Consider the following 23,314-nt stretch of genomic DNA (forward strand, 5'->3'; position numbering starts at 1 on the left):
GACTCTTGATTTTGGCTCAGGTCACGATCTCGGGGTTGTGAGACGGAGCCCTGCATTAGGCTTTGTGCTCAGTGGGGAGTCTGCTTGGGACTCACTCGCCCCCTTTGCCTGCCCCTCTCCCTGCTCATGTGCTCACTGTCTCTCTAAAATAAATAAGTCTTTAAAAAAAAATAGGCAATTTAAAGCTATTAGCATTTACAAATCAATAAATTATTAAGTTTATGAAAAATCACATTAGAAGCAAATGCCCGAAACACCAGGGAAAGCAAATCTAGTGTAAATCTCACCGGACAGGATTAACATCCTTTTCAATAGGTTCGCTTTCTACGCCCAGTGCAGCTGGCCCTTCCCACCACACACTCATCGCCATGAAACAGACACTTTAGGAACTACACATTTTATTATTCCTGAAATTTTTTCCCTAAAAATAGAAAAGCAGCCTATGAAATATAAAATAAATAAGAAGAATCTGGAAGTCTCATAGGGGTCCCGTTTCAGTGCAGCAGCACTTTCCCGTTCCTCTCTTTATTTTATAAAGGACTTCACTTAGCCACTCGGGAGGAATTTATTTTCTTGATGTCAACCTGACTCAGAATCAGCGTCCCATTTTTGAATTTTCCAATCTGCCCAATCCGTCCGCTGGACAAAATACTGGGAGCTGATTTCTTTTTTTTGGATTTCCTGCAGTTAAAGGGAGAGAAAAGTACCGGAGTTAAGCTTATGAAGAAGGACGAGAAGATGGCACACCAGCAACCAGGCGACCACGGTCCGCTCCTGCAAACTCTTGTGGTCATCCCGCGCACACCACCCTCCACTGCCCTACTGCAACAACCACCCACCTTCCTGTGGTCCCTGAAACATGCCAGCCACCTTCCTGTCTCAGGGCCTTTGCACTGGCTTCTTCTATGCAGAATGTTCTGTCTGATCTTTCTAGGCTGTCCTCTCCTCTTCACTCAGTTCTCAACTCAGAGGTCACCCCCTTGCCGAATGACATCCCGGCCTTCCCGCCCCCAGTGATATTCTTTTATAATGCTTTACTGCAACCTCCTCACAGAACCTGACATTCCCTTGCTTACCTGTTTGTAGGTTTCGAGGTGTTTCCCTCACTACAGTGTAAGCTCCCCAAAGGCAGGTATAGTACCCCCCCGCCCCCGGCGATCATGGCTGAATTCCCGACACCCGACACCTAAGACACCTATGTGCCTGGCACGCAGCGGACCCTCAACAGACAGACACATGTGGCCAGGACAAATGACCACCCGTGCACAAGCTCACTAAGGAGTCCAAGAAAAGGGTTAAGACAAAAGAAGTCAATTTTGAAACAATAATTCAGGGAGAGCGAAAAGGCATGTTTGGACCAAAGCTAAGAAACCAGCATGAAGCAAGAGACTCGAAGCTCTGTTCCTCAGGTCACGGCGCTCTGCCTCCTGCGGTACGGCAGAGAACAGGACACCGCCCTGGGCCCTGCTGCGATGCGGGCAGGCTCTTAGCGCGGGCTGGGAATGCCAACCTCAGTTTGTCCACGAGTCACCTGAGCTGTCTGATCTTTGCAAATGGGAGCCTGGAGGAGATTCCTGATTTAGTTCTAAGGCAGCTGTTCAATCTGGGACACTGTCTTCCCCCAACCCAGGACTTGCTCGGAACGCATGAGGAGCAACGAAGCACTCTAACAGGCCAGAAACACCAGGCGAACTCCAGGCGTTAGTTTCAGAACTAATCAGTAGGTTTACCCAGACCATTCCACCCCAGTACCTGAGGATGTCACTCACCTGTCTTCCTGACCTCTCCTCTTCCTTTTCTTAAAAATATCTGTGTCCTGGGCCTGATTTCAGAATTTAGGATAATATATGTGTCAATAATGGATAACAGAGATTCAAAAACAGACAAGAGGTGTGTGATCAAAAGCCAGTGAGGCGGGCGCCTGGGGGGCTCAGTGGATTAGGCCTCTGCCTTCGGTTCAGGTCGTGATCTCAGGGTCCAGGGATCGAGTCCCACATCGGGCTCCCTGCTCAGCAGGGGGCCTGCTTCTCTCTCTCTTTCTCTCTCTCTCTCTCTCTGCCTATTTGTGATCTCTGTCAAATAAGTTTTTAAAATCTTTAAAAAAAAAAAAGGCAGTGAGGCACCATTCACTTTTCATCTTTTTCTCAAGCAGGCATATTAAACATACACTCGGTTTCATCCTAAAGCTCTTTCAAGAGTGTCAAAGGTCATTCCAGAAAAAACTGACAGGAGAAACATTCCGTCTTTCACTCTAGGGGAAAGGGAGGGAGCACAGCATCTACCGCTCTGTGGTCTGTCATAAGCCCTTGTGTTCTGTACAATGTAAAACGCAACACAGGAGAAAGACCACAATAGCTGATGGGATCTGAGCAGGAACTTGCTATTTCAGAGCAAACCCTTCAGGTGAGTGTGCCGGCTTCCCTGGCTAGCGTTAGAGAATGAAGCTGACTTGAACAGGGGAGAGAATGATCATGTCACTCTCTACCTTACTGTGGCCACTGCCTCCCGACCCCACTGCAGCCAACTGTGGCCACTTCCTGGTTCTAGCTTGGTAACAAAATGGCTTTTATTCGTACCATTTTCTTTTCTTCTTCCTTGGCTGCCTTCTTTTCTTTAATTTGCTCCTGCAACACCTTATAATTCACGTAACTGTTTTTGGGAGGCTGAAATGCAACAGGAAAAATAAAACCAAGAGATACCATTTTTTTATTTTGCAAGGATCTCCCAGTGACCCCTCCCCTGCTTTGCCCTGGGTTCTCCCCTTTCCTGTAGGTATCCCGTCTGCTGATGAAAGACAGAAGCAGCCCATCACCTTAGCACCCAGCATGATGGCGCGTTCCCGCTCCAGGAGTCGTTCCTTCCCTTTACCGTAACCCGTGATCCCGAACCGGTGCACTTCCAAGCGGGCCTGTGGACGCAGAGCGGAATGAACCCCAAGTGCACTCCAGAGACCCCAGGGAAGAGATCTACCCGGGGGGTAGCCCACATCAGACACGATGTGCTGGAACGGGAACTCTGTCGTGCTGTGGTTTACAGAGCTCTGTGGCGGTCTTACATCATTTCTTACCATAACCTCCCAACACTCGTTCTGCCGTGCTGAATTTTGGGCAGGTGAAGCAACGGACTTAGGATTAAATGCAGAATTCTGCATACTAGGACTCTCTCTGAAACAAGCTACTGCCCTTCCAGACAAGAATTTCCACTTAAAAGTCCCTCTCTGAACACTCTCACTCACTCTGAGAAAACACTTCTCATAGGTGCTTCAAACACAGATCCGTGTTTGTTTGTTTAAAGATGCTGCAGAGGAAGAGAAATGCCCCTTCTTAGCCGTTGAATTACCTTCTCCTGTCTTTCTTCTCATGCATTTTACAAACCTAGTTACAACCGCAGAATATACACATCCCTCCCGGTTTTACTTGCCTCTGCATCATGGGCACGGCGGCCACCAGCCAGTGTGTTTTAAGTGACAGCCTAATATTCATCACCTGAAGGCAGGGGGATTTGCTTAACCATTAGTTCAACCACTGGACATGGAAATATATATATATATGTGTGTGTATACATATATATACATATATATGTATGTATGTATATATAAACATATATTTTGGGGGGGTACTCTAAAACTGAAAAATAATGAACAGTTTCAAAACACATACCTTCTCCAAGTTAAATTCTTGTCTACCCACACCTTTCTCAGGGATACTAGTTTTGGTCTGCAAAGAAAAAAAATTCTTATTAAGATCTGCTGTGACTGTATCACTGGAGTATTCGTCACCAACAGAGCAGTCATGTTTTAGAAAGCCTTGAAACTGGCCCAGATGCCTAAATACCAAATGACAACACAAGCATGTTGCATGAACGTCTTCATCAAAGAAAAACGGAGAAAAAAAAATGTTAAGGTATCAAAGCTTAAGAAAGGAAGAGAATTTTTTTAAAATACAAAAATAAAAGATGATGAGAGACCAATGTCTCTCATAAACCACATGCAGAAGATTCTGTTCAGTGGGGGTTTAGAAGAGGGTTAGTGAGCAGGGATTTTGGAAGATAAACACTATATATCTTTTTATTATTTATTTTTTTTTTAGAGGACAGAGTTTGTGTGCATGAGCAGGGGAGTGGGGCAGAAGGCAGAGGAGAGAGTCTTAGGCAGTCTCCACGCCCAGCGCGGAGCCCACCGTGGGGCTCAATGTCATGACCGAGATCATGACCTGAGCCGATATCGTTAACTGATTGCACCGCTCAGGCACCCCTTGAACACTGTATTTAAATAACTCTTTCCCTCTTTCTTCCCATCCAGCCATGAAAGTAATGGCTAACAAAACTCTCTTAACTAAATATTTTTACAGGAACATCACGTTTCTAGAAATGGAGATTTGGTTTATAATTCTCAATACAAAATAAAGGTGCTGCAAATGCCTTCAAAGCATGTGACTCTTTACACCGACACGGCCACTAGCTATGATTACCAGCCCACAGAACTGACCAGAAGCTTGAGATCTGAAGGAAATGTATTGTCACATCTGGCTAATAGCAGCGGTCACCACGCAACCCCAGCCACTGAGTCTGGGCCAACAGAAAGCAGGGTCTGAAAGCTGTGGAGGGACGCAGCGGTGCCCTGCACCACACCGTGCTGAGACAGGGGCCGTGATCACAGCCGTCTGTAGGTCTCCCCGTCTCTCCTCCCAATGGAAGCTGATCCTGGTTGTACTGTGGGTGTGTGGGTCGCTCACTGAACGCTTCCCCAGGTGACAGGCTCTCTCCATGAGGCCGTGTCCTGACCTCCCAGAGGGGTTCTTACGAAGTGGATACAGCACTCACTGCTAAACGTGATCAGGGTCTGGGAAATGGGAAGACGTGGCCTGTGCTCTCAGCACCGACTGATCCATTACGAACAACACCCCCCACCCCCTGGGGCGGTCACCACAGTGCTGCTCACCCACTGGCACGTTGCACAATGACTCTTGGCAGGACAGACAGAACACGGCACCACGAGGAGGTCTGCCACGCTCCAAGCGTGTGGCCCCCTTCTGTGCTTACAGTCACAGTAAATGCGTCTTCCACGTTACTTTACCAAGATTCCCAACTTCGACGATGCTTACGATTTTCCTCACTCCTGTATTTCACAGAATCAGATGCCTTAATTAAGACCACGGGCACATGAAGGACGCCAGGCGCTTCTGTTCCTCTATCCCAGAAAGTCTTATTTCCTGTTCCGTGGCTGGAAAAAAATTGTCTTTACCCTGAACTTAAAAAACCTTTTCTGCAGGAATGCATGCCCAATCTATTTACTGTGATAAACAGTACTACTTCTCGCTTAAGTCCTAATGACTTCAGGATCACCCAGATCCTCAAACACAAATTGTATGTTAAAGAAGAGAAGGTTCACAGGCCTCCAAAATCCCACGAAACATTACCTCCTTTTCTAAGAATTTAAGTAGTTCTCTCTATTCTTCCCTCCCATCCGTCCAACGAGGCGCCGGCTAAGCAGTTTTCTGAGTTGAAAATTTGGTTCAGGAGCATGAGATTCCCGGCGCTAGTGAAGATGGCACAGTTTCCCTCGGCAGCCCCATTTCCAGAACATCGGCGTGGAAGGGACCATCTAAGAGGACCTAAGCGCTGTAAAAAAATTCTTGGCCACCTGCATGACTGTCACCATGGGCTGAAAGCCTTGGGTCTGGGGACGAGAGTGGCCCACAAAGGAGAGGGGCACGGCTTCCCATGTCCCTGCTTTCCCCAACACCAACCCCACAGAATACCCGTCCCTGCACACAGGCCTCAGTTCATCCTGGCCGTGGGGACACCTGGCCCGAGGGCCTGTGCAGGCCTGGGTGGCAGGTCTGGCGGGACATAGATACCTTGCCATTCCCAAGCCCTCTGTTAACATTTTGCCAGAAGTATCTCTGCTTTGCAGCTCTCGATTTGTCTGAGAAAAGGTCTAGATTCTAAATCCTTATCATAAAAGCACACATTCTTAGCTCACTATTTTGTGAGGCTCAGTTCACAGGCATGACCCTGCCAATGTCTAACTTACTCACAGTTTTAAAGAACTTTCACTCCATTACTTAGCATATATTGCCTGATTTAGAAACCATCCGTGCTTCTCCCTGGCACTTGGTGCAGCAGGAAACACTGGGTGCTCCCCTGCTTCTAGGCTCCCCTGCCTACCTGAGCTTAGGTAGGGCTGCACGAGTTTCTTTGGCCAAAGACATGTGAGCAGAGGGGAAGTCTGCCCCTTCCATAAGGAGCCTCTGAGAGCCACCCAACGACTCCCCTTCTCCGCCAGAGCAACTGAGAGCCTTCCAGACGGTGGAGCTCCGATTATCCTGGGCCCCTAGACGAGGACAGGTGTGACAGCACACTCTACCCCTGCCAGCCCTGATGGACGTGTAAAAATAATTCACTTTTGCCATCACACCACTAAGATGCAGGGACTACACTACCGATCCACAGCCTTATCTCTCCTGACCACTAGAGCTTTAGGGTCCCACACACAGGAAAGAGAAAGATTTGCAGATTTTGAGACCTTGCATGTCAGGCTCCAAAGACAGAAGCAAGCTATAAAACGAAGGAAGAGTTTGGGGGCGCGAGATGAAGGCCGGCAGGCGCCCGGGGCTCGGGGAACGCGTCCATGGGCCGACTGGCTGACCAGGGCTATTTTCGGCTGCACTGGTAAGATTCGTTTCTTCTACTAGTTACTGCCCAACCTTTGTCCAGAGAGAGAGCAGCTGGGTAAGTAAACACTCTCTTTTTAACCAGCCCTGGATTTGCTAAAGAACAGGGATGTGGAACAAAGTTACAGGGTGCCCTGGAGGGTAGAGGATTTCAGGGTTGAGCCGTAGGGAGGGATCTAGATATTGCAGAGGTCATGAGAGCAGAAAGCACTGCGGTGGTAACACAGGACAGGTCTTCCTACCTGGTGAATATTCCCAGTCCACGCGCTTGTGTTACTCAAAGGACAAGGAGCCTAACCTAACCTGCTCACTCACACGCGTGCAGGCTCTCTCTCTCTCTCTCTCTAGTGGAGCAGCTTTCAAGCCAGAAAGCCTAGGGTCTGAACCTGAGCTCTGGTTCTTACTTCACATCCACAGTCCCTTCCGTGGAATCCTTAGAAAATTCAGAGGCTTTCACATTTTAGGAAGGTCACATTGCCAATACACTGAAAACAAAATACCACTTGCAGCGGGGGGGCCGCGGCAGAAGCCCATCATTAAGGACATTCCTATCTCTCCCGCACGACCTGTGGATATTCAAGCCAAATGGAACAGACAAAAATAATGCCTAAGCCTCGTATGAGTTCAGGTCAGGTTTTGCTGCCAAATAAACCTGTACCCAGCGTCAAAAGAAAACCAAACCAAAGCTGTGCCTTCCGAAGCTCCGGGCTTCTGGAACTGCAGAGAGGGGGCGGCTGACTGTTGAAATGCAGGCAAGTATCTTAGCCTCTCTGCGGCAGTGATGAAGACGCAGCACATGACTTATCAGGAATCGGGGAGATAAGGAATTAGCGACCAGACTAAGTAATCGCTCGAGGGGCGCACAAGCCCCCATAAATGTCAGGTGTTACAGAGATCTGCTACGTGCTTGCGAGCGGTCTGCACGCACCTGTGTGCGGGCCACAGGAGCCAAGAGCCCCTTCGGATCTAGAGTCCACTCTTCTCAGATTTCTAGGATGTCTTTCTTTCTTTTTTTTTTTTTAAAGATTTTATTAATTTATTTGAGAGACAGGAGAGAGATCACAAGTAGACAGAGAGGCAGACAGAGAGAGAGGAGGAAGCAGGCTCCCCGCTGAGCAGAGAGCCCGATGCGGGGCTCAATCCCAGGACCCCGAGATCACGACCCCACCCGAAGGCAGAGGCTTTAACCCACTGAGCCACCCAGGCGCCCCTAGGATGTCTTTCTTATCTTTCTATGGAGGCCACAAAGGAGGCTAAGGTTCAGGACACAGATGATGCTAAGGGCGGAGAAAACACCGAGAAGACACACTAGCCAAGCAACTCTCAGCTCGTTTCCAGCCGCCAACCTGGGGCTTTCACTCCCCCTAACAGGCAGCCTCGCACTCAGTCCTCAAATCCCAAGTGCAGGTCGGTCCCGGCCTGGCCCTGCACCACAGCTCATCTCTCCCCTCTGTCCTACTCTGCTCGGCTTCCAGCTCCCAGACCCCCTCAGGCCTTCTCACAGCCCAGGCGCTGGTGTTGGCTCGTCCGGCTCCTCTCATGGGCCTTAGCAGCGTGTCACCGCGTCCTGAGACTGCCTGCCCACTCCACCGAAAGGACGCCCTGTCTCTTACTCTCAAGACCCTACTTCTTTCCCTCAGAGGGTTCAAAACTTTTTTTAAAAGAGTTTATTAATTTGAGAGAGAGAGGGAGGGAGGGAGGGAGAGCGAGCGAGCCAGCATGAGGGGCGGAGGGAGAGGGAGAGAGCGAGACTCCCGGCTGAGCAGGGAGTCTGAATGCGGGACTCAATCCCAGGACCCTGGGATCATGACCTGAGCCAAAAGCAGACACTTAATCGACTGAGCCATCCAGGCGCCCTTTAAAACTCTTTTTAATTAGTAATTGACTTGGGATCTGACTCTAGCAGTAGACTGTATACTCCACGAGGGCAGAGGACTGTATCTCGTTCACTGTCTGGCAAGTACTGGGCACCCAATTATTTGTGGAATAAATGATTTCGTGCATAAACGATCTGTTACCTACTCTTCCCTACCACACTACTTCTACAGTCACTGCTTTATAAAAGGGACAGGATCAGGAAGTCCATTGGTAGGTTAGACAGTTGGAATGGGTAAAATGTTCTATAAATGGTGGCCAAGTTCCCCGATTAATCCATGAAATGGGGTGATGTCGGGGAAGGATTTCCCCACAGAGCCAACAAGCAAATGCTCCCACACCAGCTGCAATTCATCTCAACTGTGACACTCTCTACCTGGAAATGGCATCAGATTGCATAGGTTACGGGCTCAGTCCTACAAGACTGCCGCCCACGTCACTCAGCAGCTGCGAGCCTGTGCTGCCAGCCATCTGTGCTTCGGACCAACCGCCTACGGATTGGCAGCTCCCACAAACCCCCTCTTTGGGTTCGATTAGTTTGCTAGAGTGGCTCGCAGAACTCAGGAAAGCCATCCACCTTACAGCGCACTGGCTGACTGTAAAAGGATGTAACTCAGGAACAGACAGATGAGGGGACGCACAGGGCAAGGTATGTGGGACAAAACGAGGCACTTCCATGTCCTCTCTGAACGTGTCACTCTCCAAGCATCTCTACACGGTCACCAACCCAGCTCTCCCAACCCTTTGGGTTTCTACGGAGGCTTCATTACTTAACTATGCCAGATTAAATCACTGGCCACAGGCAGTCAATTCAACCTCCAGCCCATTACTTCTCCCCAGAGGTCAGGGAGATGGGACTGAAAATTTCTAAACCTCTAATCGTGCAGCTGATTCTCCTGGCAACCTGCTCCCACCTTTTAAGCATTTCCACATCACTCACTAACAAAAGACACCCTTACATCCCCTAGGGAATTACAGGGATTACAGGAGTTCTGTGCCAGAAATGAGGCACAAAAACCAAATATAAATATATTTCTTATTATAAATCTCCATAGTACACCATGGACCCTGTTTTAATCCACAATGCTGTTTAATCACAGTATATAGGTCATACATCCAAGTTCTAGGGAAAGAAGGTCACTTCCGGGGTTCAGGCAGGGCCAGCTGGGCTGTCCAACTTGTATCTCTCAAGTATTCTCCAAAGACAACCAGCAGACTCCACGCAGGCTGTTATTATCTTACTAGCTATTTGGGCTGATTCCATGTCTGTCTGAACTGTCCTACAATGACCCGAAGCTTTCAGAGAATAGGGACCACAACTATCATTTACCACGTTATACAAACCCTTGGCATAGCATCACTTCTCCTAACTAAGGATGTCAGCTGGGACATCCTTAGCTGACATCCCCTTTACCAGGATATGCCATTAATCCCCAGCGTTCTCTTCGTTTGTATTTGTTTTCAAGTCGCAATATGACATCGAGTCTTTTACAGGCGTATGTGTTTTTATAGTGTTCGTTTTCGGTCTCCTTATCCAGACACATTCATGTGTTCAAAAGATACATTTTAAAAAGAAGGAAAGGGCAGGGACACCTGGGTGGCTCAGTGGATTAAAGCCTCTGCCTTCGGCTCAGGTCGTGATCCCAGGGTCCTGGGATCGAGTCCCACCTCGGGCTCTCTGCTCAGTGGGGAGCCTGCTTCCCCGCCTCCCCCCCTCCCCCGCACTGCCTCTCTGCCTACTTGTGATCTCTGTCAAATAAACATATAAAACCTTAAAAAAAGAGAAAGAAAGAAAGAAAGAAAGAAACGGCAGAACACCAAGAGCAACTGAAAAATTTCATTAAGGTCAGAAAATCCAAAATGTTGGATAAGCTGAGGTTCCCAAAAAAGCCAACTACAATGAAAAAGGGGTCAATCAGAAGGGGAAGAAAAAGGATCTAACAGCTGGAAGCAGATGTTCTGTTAGTAAGAGACAGAGAAATGCACTCATTCAATGCCAACGTTTTTGTCCTATTAGAAAACTTTCCATTCTAGAAAGAACCCAATGAGTGTAAGAGGAAAGAGAAGACCGAGACACCTGAAGAAATGAGGGAGGTACCCAGATGTTTGTTAGTTATTTAAATTCCCCAAACCAGAAATATATATAATGCAGTGTTCAACCTTTTTCATTGCATGGCACACACGGAAAATACTATGGTGCACAAGGGTTTGCTGTCATAATACTGATCACTGTAAGTTTCCCCGGCTGGCCAATGTGGTGACTCTGGCCAGCTGAATGGCCAAGGAAATCCACTTCCTGGCCTACCTGTGACAGCTCCTAGTGTCCCAGTATTTGGAGTTGGAAACTGACCTAGAATTCTAAAATAAAGGTAGATGATTACAAATAGCGCTCTTAGTCTTTGAAGAAGACAAGTTGGTGAGCATGACACGAAGAGCTACCTGAATGCTAGGAAAGATGCCACACTGGGTTTTTAAACCACAAACAAGATGTGGTAAGCACTGGATGCTAGCACGTGCTCACACACGTTCACCAAGAACGATACAAGCCCGACTGTCTTGGCAGCGGGTTGAATTGTGGTCTCCAAAATAAGACGTGACCATGTTCTAATCCCCAGGATCAGCGAATGGATCTTATTTTTAAAAGGGTCTTCGCAGTATAATTAAGGATCTCATGACGAGACCTGTCCTAAATTTCGGGTGGGCTCTAATCCCAATGCCAGCTATTCCTCTAGGCGAAAGGCAGAGGGAGATTTGAGACTCGGACGGACACAGGGCGCGTGCAGGTGTAGGAGGAGTTGAGGGTGATGCAGCCATGAGCCAAGCCTAGAGCCACAGAAGGTGGAAGAAGGAGGGATTCCCTTTCTGAGGCAAGTGTGCCCAACCAACACCTTGATGTTGGCCTTTCTGGCCTGCAGAACTGTAAGAGAACAAACATCTGCCCAGCAGCCCTAGGAAACCAACACGGTGCCCTTTCCCTTTGATGATAGACAAAAGTTGATAGGACATGAAGGAATGCAACAGAAATAGAATGCCTGGATTTTTGCAAGGATCCTTAATACCCTTGTGGGGAAAGTTGGATAAGCAACTACACCTCTCTCCTGGACTGAATTTTACGTGAGACTTAACATTCAGTCTGGGGGAGATTACTGCTCAGTGAAATCCAGCTGCTTTCCACCAGAATGCAAGTTCCTTGAGAAAAAGCAGTTTTGTCTCTTTTGTTCAATGCTGTATCCCCATGCCTTGCAGCCAGAAATAGTTGTTGACTGACTGACTTTTCTGAGCACCATCAAGCAGAAGGCTTATCAGCATGGAAGGGTGCACTCAACAGGCTTATGTTTCTCAAACTCTGCACATGCCTAAGGAAGTCTTGTCTTCAGAACTGGCCTTTGGCTGGCTCCTGGGAGCTGACCGATTGTCTGATAAGAGCGTTTTTGCATCCCGAAGGCCTTGAGCCAAGCCGTACTAAGTTTGCCTAGATTATTTATAGCAACAATGTGATTGATGGTTAATACCTACTTTTTTCCTCGGTGCCTAGAGCTTCAATACCTACAGTCAGTCTGCATGTCTACATAACGCATTTCTCCAGTGAAAACCGTGGACGCCCAGGCTGGGGTGACACTCCATGGTGGCCAGCACCCTACATGCTGTCACACGTCGCCGCTGGGGAAATGAAATGCATCCCATGCAATTCCACTGGGAGGGGACACCTAGACACTGACACCTGGTTTCCTCCAGGCCTCCCTCCCTGCACCTTTTCCCTCCACTGCTTTTACTCTGTATCCTTTTGCTGTGGTAATTTGTAACCGTGATGGTGACTTCATGCTGAGTGTTGAGGCCTGTGAGTGCTTTTCACAAACCCTCAAGCCAGAGGGTGGTCTTGGGGACCCCTGACAGTCTAAAAAGATAGTCATCTAGGAGCCTGGCTGGCTCAGTCGGTACAGCCTGCAACTCTTGATCTTGGGGTCATGAGTTCAAGCCCCGTGTCAGGTAAGAGTGCTTAAATGAATAAAACCTTTTATATGTTTTTTGATTAAAAAAAAAACACTTTTTAAAAAACTATTTATTTATTTGAGAGCGAAAGAGAGAGAGAGAGAGAAAGCACAAGCAGGGGTAAGAGCAGAGGGAGAAGGAGACTCTCCGCTGAGCAGAAAGCCTAGCTCCCAGCACCCTGAGGTCATGACCTGAGCTGAAGGCAGCTGCTTAGCAAACGGAATCACCCAAGCACCCAAACTCTTTTTTTTAAAAAAAAAAAAAAAAGGAAAAAGAAAGAAAAAAGGAAAGATACTTCTCAAAAACTGCAATATCAAGGTTTTCACCAGATTCATAGAAACTAACCAACTCATTACCTGTGTGTTTTCATCTCGATCCAGCTTCTCTTTTCTTTTCTTATTTCTGCTGTGAAATTCTATCACTTCTACTGGCTCTCTGGGGTTCTTCAGGGTTGGGGGAGATACCGCAGCACTAGGGGCTTCCGGTCCTGAAGGGGAACCAGTGGGGGTCACAGCAGGAGCACACCGGAGCTCTTCTTGGAGGTCCTTGAAGAAGCTGGAGGCGCTCTTCCTTTGACCTCTTCCAAGGGAACCAGGGAGGGGAGCTGGCTCTGCCGCCGCGACCACCGGCATCTCGGCACCTCTTTTCTTGTTTTCTCCTCTCTTCCTGATCCTTTTCTGTTCTGCTTCATCTTCTGTCTCCTCTGTTTCTTCAAACACAGAGCAGGAAAATAAATAGCTTTGGTTTTATGAAATTGTCAAAGCACGTGAATGTGTTTGTATGTACGCCACGGCTATCAACACCCAGAAATACAAAGAAACAGAAGATTTCTTTTTCTTCAAATGGGGTGATATTTGCACAATTCTGAGGCTGGCGTATTTTTATTTTCTTTTTTAAATTTTAATTCTATTAATTAACATGTAATGTATTATTAGTTTCAGAAGTACAGGTCTGTGTTCATCAGTCTCATATAACACCCAGTGCTTATTATATCACATGACCTCCCTAATACCCACCACCCACTTACCCTGTTCCCCCAACGCCCCCTCCAGTAACCCTGTTTGTTTTCTATGATTCTCTTATGGTTTGTTGTATTTGCACAATATGTAGAACCCAAGACACAACATCTTTTGCTAGCTAACTAACTATAGTCGTGTCTCTGACCCACGGCACAATTACTTCAGCCCTAACCTCAGTCCATACTAACAGCAACCTCAAGGCAACAGCCTCAGGGAACTGGCAATCCCCATTGGCTCACGCTTTGTGCGAAAAATGTCTGCCGCTACAGCTGATGTTTGATTTTTTTAATACTCTCTAGGGCTGCAGGTGGGTATTACAGTCTTCCCTGTTTTTTTCAGTTATGAATTAGAATGAACCTACGACAAGGGATTCAATGTGAACACATTTATTTTCTATGAAATACCTGTATCGCCTCTATGTTTCACTTGTCCCATTCTGACCAGCCACCTGAAGGCTCTGACTTCAAGTGCTCACCGGCACCGCAAGTATCACTGCGCTTTCTAAATACCCACCGATCATTTCTGTTTATTATATAAAATGTACCTAAACTTCAGCATTGGGCACCTAAAAATGGATAGTTACAGCCCAAGCCTTCAGAGCTCCTTGAATAATTTCAAGCCTGTGCTAACATAAACTATATTTAGAATTTGGCAGAATTGTCTTTTCCTCTAGTTTTTAAACTTCTCAAGGCCAGAGACTAAGTTTTCTCTGTCCTCTGATATTCCCAAGGGCACAGAAATGTTGTGTCCACAGGACAAGTCAATACAAGGGGGGGGGGGCAGGGGCTGGACAGTCTGGAGACTGGAACCCACACTCTGCAAATTAACAGGTGAATTTCCGTAAGTGTTTTAACCTGTAAGGCTTGTTTCTACATTTGTAGTAAATGGGATTAATGACTATGTATTTCACCAGAAGTGAAGATTAAATGAGTAAATACACGAAAGACGGAGACTATATGGCAAATTCTCCATACTTCCTAGCTATTATTTTTATCATGTAAGTGAGCTTAGAATCTTTTATTTTTAAAGATTTTTTTTATTTATTTGACTGACAGAGATCACAAGTAGGCACAGAGGCAGGCAGAGAGAGAGAGAGGAGGAAGCAGATTCCCCGCTGAGCAGAGAGCCGGATGTGGGACTCGATCCCAGGACCCTGAGATCATGACCTGAGCCGAAGGCAGAGGCTTTAACCCCAGAGCCACCCAGGCGCCCCGAGGTTAGAAACTTGAGCAATGGCTCCCAACTACAATAGCTTTCGCAACAGCACCTTACAAATCTAAGAAACGTTTGCTCCTTAAAGACAGCAATGCCCAGGCTATCTCTTGCCTGAGCAAGGGCTGTCACCTAACCTGGACCAAATTCTTCAGAGTGTGTGGAACTGTCCTTTCCTACTAACGTGCCAGGCGGTGGCCAATCTCAAACAACCGTTTTTATTTCCTTCTCCCCAAACAAAAAGAGAGGACGGCCAACTTAGTGGAAGGGAAGGCCGTGAAAAGCTTCCCGTGGACACGCTCTCTGAAGTCCGCGGGGGAGGGACGCACTGAAGGTTGGGGGTCTACGGTGACAAGGTGGCACCGCGGCACCAGGGTCACGCGGGGCTGGGAGGGCGGTGTGGGGCAAGCGGGCTTCCCAGACGGCCGGGAAATGTCCACGGGCGGGCTGTGCTCGGGAGCCCAGGGTCCTGCGTGCATCACACGCTGCAAGCCTGAAAGCCTCGGCGCTTCCGACGAGCAGCCACGCCGGCGCCCACACTCGGGGACGGCTCGGGAGGCTCGATCCAAGGAGAGCCCCGACAGAGCCCAGTCGTGGGGCGCGGGAAAGGGGACCTCTGTCGGAGGCGCGTGCTGCACCCATCCCGGGAACCAGGTCGCAAAGCTGACGGATGCTCCGCGCGCAAGGGCCGAGGACGGCCCAGTCTCGAAGGTACAGCAGACCCTCCGCGGCCAGTCCGTTTCCCACGTGGGCTCCGGGGCCCCGCACTCACCCAAATCGTAGAGGTTCCGGAGCAGGGCGTCCAGCAGTGTTTGCGAGCCGGGAAGCGCGCGGGCCCCCAGCCCCTGCTCCTGAGCCATCGGGGGTGGGGGGTGGGGGGCGCCGCCGCGGTGCGGCCCACAGCCCGCGGGGCACCCACACTTCCGAGTTCCGACGCGCTGCGTGCGCGCGTCGCAGGTCCCGGCGCGGCTTCCGTCCTGGTTAAGATGGCGGCGCCCGGGGTCCTGTGGAGCGGCCGCAGAGGGTGCCGCCGCCCTAGGCGAGGTCGGGCCGCCCAGCGCGGAAGAACCGCCCCCAGCAGCAGCACCACCACCGCTTAGCAAAGAATTTCAGGCCCCACCCGGGACGGCAGCCGCACCATGGATTCTTCCAGTTCATCCAACTCTTGTTTCTCCGTCGGCTCCGCCAGTCCCGGCGCTGTCGTGCTCCTCTACTCGGTAGGCGCCCAGGGGAACGAGGCCCGGGCGGGGCCGCGAGAGAGGACACCCCCACCCCCAACCCCGCTCGGTCCCGGCCTCCCATGGACCACCATGGCCCGAAAGAGTGGGTCCCGGGGCCTCCGAAGAGGGGTTAGCTGGTTGACTTGGTTTCCAAGGCAACGGTGTCTCGCCGCGTGTGTAAATGCGTGTGTGCTTTTAGAAGTTTCTATGGGTGATGGTTCCTCCGGGTCCTTTCCACCCGTTCCGTCTCGTTCCCTCTACCACGCACGGGGCCTTCGGAAAGCCTGTGGTACGGGAATGAGGCGTGCGAACTGGATCTCCGTCTCCAGCGTGGGCTGCCTTTGGGTTAAACCTGAGAAACCTGCGGGTCTGACCTGGCCTGAGCTGCTTCAGCCCGTGGCTCCCCGCCCCGCCCTTTTGTTGCTGCTGTTAGGTTCCTGGGAGAAGAGTCTCTGGCTGGTATGTGGGCATAGAGTTTGTAAGACGTGAAGTTTTTAATCTAGGAAGATTGGGAACTTCTGGAAATTTTTACTGTGTTTTTGTCTTCCATCCGTACTTTTCGCAAAAGCCATTCCGGAGGACACCTGAGGCCACCCAGCCTCTCCCAACTTGCCCCCCCCCTTTTTTTTTGAGGTCGCAGCTCAAATATCACCTCTCGAAGAGGCCTTACCCAATCGTTTGATCTAAAGTAGCTCTCCAGTCACTCCTTCACGTTACTCTATTTTCTTTATATTCCTTTTCCAGGGTTGTGCTGCTCTCAAAGCTCATTGTTAATTTTCCATGACGTTTGTGAGCCTTCCTAATTTTTTACTAGATTTTACTATTATCTCTGCTTTTGATGTTATTTATGTCCGCCATGCTCGGAGATGGAAATCCTATGTGATCATGGCTACTACACAGCTCTCCCCAGCTCCTTGTTCAGTGAGGTCATGTTGGTAGCTTAAAATCTGCCATGATGGGAGTGTAAATGCCGCCAAAATTGGCGAGTGCTATAAATCAGGGCTCTCACATAGTTAAACACTCAGTAAACTTGTTTATTTGTTGTCTGTTCTTTCCTTAAGGGAGTGTAGGCTCCTTCAGTACACATTCTTTATTTTTTCTTTAAGTTTTTTTTTTTAAAGATGTTATTTATTTATTTGACAGACAGATCACAAGTAGGAAGAGAGGCAGGCAGAGAGAGAGAGAGGAGGAAGCAGGCTCCCCGCTGAGCAAAGCCCGATGCGGGGATCGATCCCAGGATCCTGGGATCATGACCTGAGCCAAAGGCAGAGACTTTAACCCACTGAGCCACCCAGGCGCCCCCAAAGGCAGAGACTTAACCCACTGAGCCAGCCAGGCGCCCCTTTTTTTGACATTCTTTGTCTGCTTTGTTCATGCTTTATGAACATTGTGGGCTCTCCGTAACTCTGTTGAATGAATGGAGCCCCCAGGGCTTCAAAAGAGAGGTACAAGGAGAAGCCTGTTTACTGGCAAGTAAGAAGGGGGCTGCTGTAAAAAGTAAGAGAGAGAAACAAAGGGGGGGCAATAGCCTAAACCTTCTTTTTTGGGCTCCTCTTTGTATTGTGCTCCTAGATAAGTAGCCTTGTAAATATATTTATCTTATGCTGGTAAATACTTCTCCATTATGGTTTCGGGAAGGCCAACAAATGAGTAGTTAACACTCAACCCTAGCTGCATGTAGGAGTCACTGGGAGTGCTTTTAAAAATCATTCTGATGCCCAGGTGCCATCTACAGACCAAATGAATCAAGAATCTCTAGGGGCACCTGGATGGCTCAATCATTTCAGCGTCTGACTCTTTATCTCAGGTGTTGGTCTCAGGGCGTGGAGCCTTCTTAAAAAAAAAAAAAAAAAAAAAATTCTCGAGGCGCCTGGGTGGCTCAGTCATTAAGCATCCACCTTCAGCTCAGATCATGATCCCAGGATCCTGGGATGGAGCCCACATCGGGCTCCCAGCTCGACCGGGAGCCTGCTTCCCCCTCTCCCACTCCCCCTGCTTGTGTTCCCTCCCTCGCTGTTTATCTCTGTCAAGTACATAAATAAAATCTTTAAAAAAATAAAAATAATATCTCAGGGGGGGGCCTGGGCATCAGTATATTTTTAAAGTGCCCAGGTTATTCTCATGTGCAGCCTGGGCTAGAAACTGCTGGATTAGACACCAGCTGGGACCCGAGTGGGAGCAGTGTGAGCATTAGCCTGGGAGTACTAGGGAGCCCTCCTCTGCAGGGTTCAGGGGGTGGCTTCATTCAGTATTTTATTTTTTCATTCTACAGTGATTGAGTGCTTACTAGGAACTGAGAAGACGAAGCACATAAGACACATTACCTACACAGACAAGAAGTTTATAGGCATGTAGGGGAGATACCAATCCAGGTTAATGAAGTATTTTAGATGCTGTTGTGAAAGGCTCAGTCAGGACTCAAAGGAGATGATCAGTTCAGTCTCTGTTGAGGGAGGAGTCGGGAAATGGTACACAGTATTTCCAGGTGATCAGTGCAGAAAGGGTCTCTTCCTGTTTCTCCACCTCTCTCCTCTCTCTACCTACCCCCTCCTCGCCTCGTGTATATACATATATACACACACATATACTTATTTGTAAGTATTTTATATATTCATAAACATGTAACCTGTTTATAAGTGCCTGTATGTTAATATATATAGTATATATTTGTCTCCCCAGCTGATTCTGATCCTTTTCTCTTTCCACCCCCAGGACCACTAAGTGGAAAGTCTCTGAGTCCCCTTTTATCCCTAAAATTATATAATTTATGATAGTTTGTTGCATTGTACCAAGTCTGAGTCTATATATAAACTGCCTTTTGTTTTACTAATGAGAAGTGTGAAGTTTGAGAAGGTTCTTGAAACTTAGAATCAAGAGCATAGTATGTTACAAGGACTTGCTGTTTTCCACCAGAATTCTAGCAGTTAGATTTTTCCCACATATATTCTCTGTATATGTGTTGGTGTTTGCATATTCACATGTCTTACATGCTACCCTTTTTATGTTGAAACTCACAAATGGTCTTCTGTTTATATTCTTATTAACCTGGTCATGTTCTCAGTTTAACATTCTGTATCTTTTTCCATTACTTCAACATGTAGTCGTTGGATTATGCTATATTCCAAATGCAGCTTGGTGTTGGGAAATACAGAGAGATCACATGTTTCCCACCTTCAAGATAATTGCATCTTAGGGAGACAGACATGCAAATAATTGCAGGGTCATGACTACATACCCTAAAATATGTAGGTAGTAGGCAAAGACATTCTAATGAGAAAGGCAGTGTGCATCCTTGTGGGCAGCTCAAGGAGGGTTTTCACAGTAGGGAGGCCTGAGCAAGGATGACAGAGAAACAAAAAGGCCCTCAGGGCCCAGAGATGAGCAGGGACCAAGGCCCAGAAGCATGTCCACAGTGGATTGTATTAGGGAAAGGTGAATCACTTGCTATCGAGTAGACCTTGAGCATGGTGGGCAGTGAGGCTAGAGAGGGAAGGACAAGGACAAGGTCATAGAGTTTCTTGTGTGATACCAGAAGTGGCTTGAGGCTTAATTCTGAAGGAGGTGGGGAGTCATTGAAGTATTTTAACCAGGGAACAATTGGTCAGAATTGTGTTTTGAAAAGAAAACATGGCAGCATGGAGGGTTGATTCAAAGGGGCAAGGAGTGAGGGGGTTAGAGTGATAAAGTGCACAGGCGAGACCTGAGACCAAGGAGTAGTCCTGCCACATCCTGAAAGGCCACCTGGACAGGATTAGATGGATCATGTGTAAGGATGAGGGAGGAGGGGTCTAGGATAAGGCAAAGGGATGTATGTGGCATGGCGGTTGCTGAGATTTCTGGGAAATAATCATGTAGGATCGTGCAGAAGAGAAGTGAGTTCAGTTTGGGAAAGGGCAAAGGTGAAGCGTTTCAACTCAATGTGTCTATCAGGAGCTCACATGGGTGAAGAGAACAGAGCAGGAAATTCAACAGCGTGTATAATTAGTATCTAAAGCCAGCTGAGTAGGTGTGAGGACTCAGCGCAGTGTATGAAGATAGGAGGGTTGGGGATGTTACCATTAAGGGAAGTGGGAGGAAAGAAGACATATTTTAGTTTTGGGGTGGGGGGGGGCAGTTTTCCCTTCAGGTTGAGAATCACTGGTTTAGGGCAATGAGGTAGATCTTCTGCTGTGACAAGAGTCATGAATTAAAAACCAAAATAGGAAAATTTCAGGATGGTTGGAGATGGGGAAAGGAAGGAGCCCTTGAGAATGGTGTCAGGCTGGAGGGAGATCTAGGAAGTTGAAGACTAGAAAAAGACCAGGGTTTAATGATTAAATTTGGAAGAAGCAATAATGTGTGTTGCAATTTCTTCTAATAGCAACGCATGAAAAATAATTCACATGTCCATTATTAAAAATAATGCGGTGGAAGGAATGTAAATGAAAGGGAAGCATTTATAACATAAGGTGGAAAAATTACGTGGGCAAATCAAAATGTATGTGTGTCAGGGGAGGGAGTGTGTCTACATGTCCAGAAAAAAAAGCATTCACTAAAATGGACCCTGGGTCATTGGACAACAGGTGATTTTAATTTTCTTCTGTGTGCTTTACTGTATCTTCCAGATTTTTATAATGAATACATAGCACTTTGGTAATTAGGAGAAATTTTTTTTTTATGAAACCCTGTACCTGTTTAAGATAAAGAAGTAAAAGTGACCTGATCGCTAAGCATTTTTCCCCAGTAAGTTGACAGCTGCCACATAGGTTAATGCAGGAAAGATGTTAAGTTCCTAGGGTCTGCCCAACCCCAGGTGGAAGACAGCCATGTGTCAGCAAAACCCACAGTAGCCAGGGACAAGGGATATGGCTCTTGGCTTCTCATCAAAGCCCCATAGATGGAAGTGGCGGGAGCCATGCATGACCAGGCGTCCGCACCATCTCAATAGCACTTCTGCAAGAGGGTAAAGGCCAAACCCCAGCCCTTCCATCACCAGGGAAAAAAGTATCTGAAGAAGTTGCCTCCACTAAAATGCTTTTAAACAATATTTAATACAGGAAAATGCTCATACTATATTTGAAAAGGCAAGATAAACTATATTTGGTATGGTCCACATGTTGAATAAAAACTGTATTTGTGTAGCTGTGAATGGGAAAAAAAAAGGAAAAGTAGGAAGCGGTAAAGAGTTGTTATTCCTGGGGTATAAAACTGTGGGCAGTTTATTTTTACTTATATGTTTCCATGTTTCCAAACTTTCCGTAGTTAATATGGTGAATAGTGTGGAATAGAGGTTAGGAGCAAGGTCTGTGAAGCCATAAGGCTTGAGTTTGAATCATGTCTCTGCCCTTTGAGAGCTGTAGAACCGAGTAAGTTATTTTGGTTCTTTGTGCCTTGGTTTTCCCATTTTTGTGAGGATCATTCCTGTATTTAGGAATAATGCCTTGGAATAGGGCGTGACATTTAGGAAACAACTGTACATGTTAGCTAAAATTATCATTATTACTATTATTACTTTTATAATCAGAAAAACGGAATTTTAAGAATTAACAATTCAGAAGTCATAGGTAACCTGATAAATAGCGGTTTCAGGGGTTGGTTGGATGGAAGCTAAACTGTCTGGAGTCAAAGGGGATAAGAAAGTAGTCCTAGCAAGTACCGACTGCTCGCCAGTAGCTCCTATAGGAGCACTTTTTCTTTTCTTTTCTTATATTTTTTTTATTTTTTAATAAATATATAATGTATTATTAGCCCTAGGTCTATTAGCAGGTCTGTGAATCGCCAGGTTTACCCACTTCACAGCACTCAGCATAGCACATACCCTCCCCAATGTCCATAACCCCACCACCGTCTCCCTACCCTCCACAAGTGTGTTTTGTGAGATTAAGAGTCTCTTACGGTTTGTCTCCCTCCCGATCCCATCTTGTTTCGTTTATTCTTTTCCTACCCCCAAACCCCCCATGTTGCCTCTCAACTTCTTCATATCAGGGAGATCATATGATAGTTGAGAGCACTTTTTTCTTAAGTGAATTTTCCTTTTATTTGCTCCCTTATATTTTTATTTGGTTTAACATAATTTTGAATTTCTGTTATATGCTCTTATTTAATTTTAAAGCTAAGTAGAAGAGACAGACAAAACAAATTCGTCAATGTGTTTGATAAAATTGATCAAATAAAATCGATTGTAAAGTTAATCAGATTATTCTCGAGCTTAAAGTCTCAGTCTTTGCTCTCTTTCTTAACTTTCCTGGAGGGATCCTGGATATACAAAGACAGCAAGCAGCAATAATACTCAATATCCATTTTGTGACCCCAACTATCATTACATTTCCTTTTCTTTTTTCTTTTTTTTTTTTTTTTAAGATTTTATTTATTTATTTGACACAGAGAGACACAGTGAGAGAGGGAACACAAGCAAGGGGAGTGGAAGTGGGAGAGGGAGAAGCAGGCCTCCTGCCAAGCAGGGAGCCTGATGTGATGCAGGGCTTGATCCCTGGATGCTGGGATCATGACCTGAGCCAAAGGCAGACGTTTAACGACTGAGCCACTAGGCGCCCCTACATTTCCTTTCCTTAGTATAGAAAGACCTGTTATCAGTGTATTCATATGTCATAGCATAAGAATGTGGGCAAAGATGAAACCTTACCAATGTAGTCTCTAATCTGTCCTGATTTACTTTACATTGTATGCATTACTTTCTCTCATTTGCCTTACCACAGAAGGAACTCAAAAAATGGGACGAATTTGAAGACATTTTAGAGGAGAGGAGGCATGTCAGTGACTTGAAATTTGCGATGAAGTGTTACACACCTCTTGTCTATAAGGGAATTACTCCTTGCAAGCCAAGTGATATTAAATCTAGTGTTCTCAGTTCCGAAGAGGTTCATTATGTCATTAAACAGGTAAGTGATTCCGTCTTCAACCACAGCCAGACTTGTTCATTATCAACAAGGAATGACACAGGTTTGAACTGCACAGGTCCACTTACACATAGTTTGTTTGGTTTTTGTTTTTTTTTGTTTTTTTTAGATTTTTTTTAATACAGTACAGTACTGTAAATGTGTTTTCCTTACAGTTTTCTTAAAAACACTTTTCTTTAAAAACAGTCTATAATGCATGTAACATAAAAAATATGTGTAAATCAACTGTTGATGTTACCAGTAAGGCTGTCAGTCAAGAGTAGGCAATTAGTCAAGTTTTGGGGGAGTCGAAAGTTACACATGGATTTTCAACCCACATGGGGGGTCGTCACCCAGCCCCCATATTCTTCAGGGGTCAACTGTAGTCTGACAGGGAATGACACCAGTTGTACAATTACAAGGAAATACGATACAAGACACGCTAGTGG

At 47.0% G+C, this 23,314-nt stretch overlaps 2 protein-coding genes across 3 annotated transcripts in view; one reads left to right on the plus strand and one right to left on the minus strand.

The window, feature by feature from the left end:
• Positions 1–381: 381 nt before the first annotated feature.
• Positions 382–15,675, minus strand: C13H1orf131 (chromosome 13 C1orf131 homolog). Of its 2 annotated transcripts, none has more exons than XM_046026556.1 (7): positions 15,543–15,675; positions 12,896–13,242; positions 3,660–3,716; positions 2,813–2,908; positions 2,577–2,663; positions 1,770–1,822; positions 382–681 (listed from the first exon to the last, which is right to left on the minus strand). In XM_046026556.1, the coding sequence occupies exons 1-7, from the start codon at positions 15,628–15,630 to the stop codon at positions 543–545; spliced, it is 867 nt and encodes a 288-aa protein (XP_045882512.1). In that variant the 5' UTR covers positions 15,631–15,675; the 3' UTR covers positions 382–542. The 2 variants fall into 2 exon arrangements, with proteins under 2 accessions (XP_045882512.1, XP_045882511.1); XM_046026555.1 differs by having other exon boundaries at positions 12,896–13,248; positions 15,543–15,674.
• A 173-nt stretch (positions 15,676–15,848) lies between these two features.
• GNPAT (glyceronephosphate O-acyltransferase) overlaps positions 15,849–23,314 on the plus strand; it is a 32,166-nt gene continuing 24,700 nt past the window's right edge. Inside the window, exons 1-2 of the mRNA XM_046026554.1 lie at positions 15,849–15,987; positions 22,686–22,868. Coding sequence (XP_045882510.1) covers positions 15,910–15,987; positions 22,686–22,868 — 261 coding nt within the window. The 5' untranslated portion in view covers positions 15,849–15,909. The remainder of the gene's footprint in view (positions 15,988–22,685; positions 22,869–23,314) is intronic.

This window comes from Meles meles, chromosome 13 (genome assembly GCF_922984935.1).
Source record: "Meles meles chromosome 13, mMelMel3.1 paternal haplotype, whole genome shotgun sequence".
Lineage (NCBI taxonomy): Eukaryota > Metazoa > Chordata > Mammalia > Carnivora > Mustelidae > Meles > Meles meles.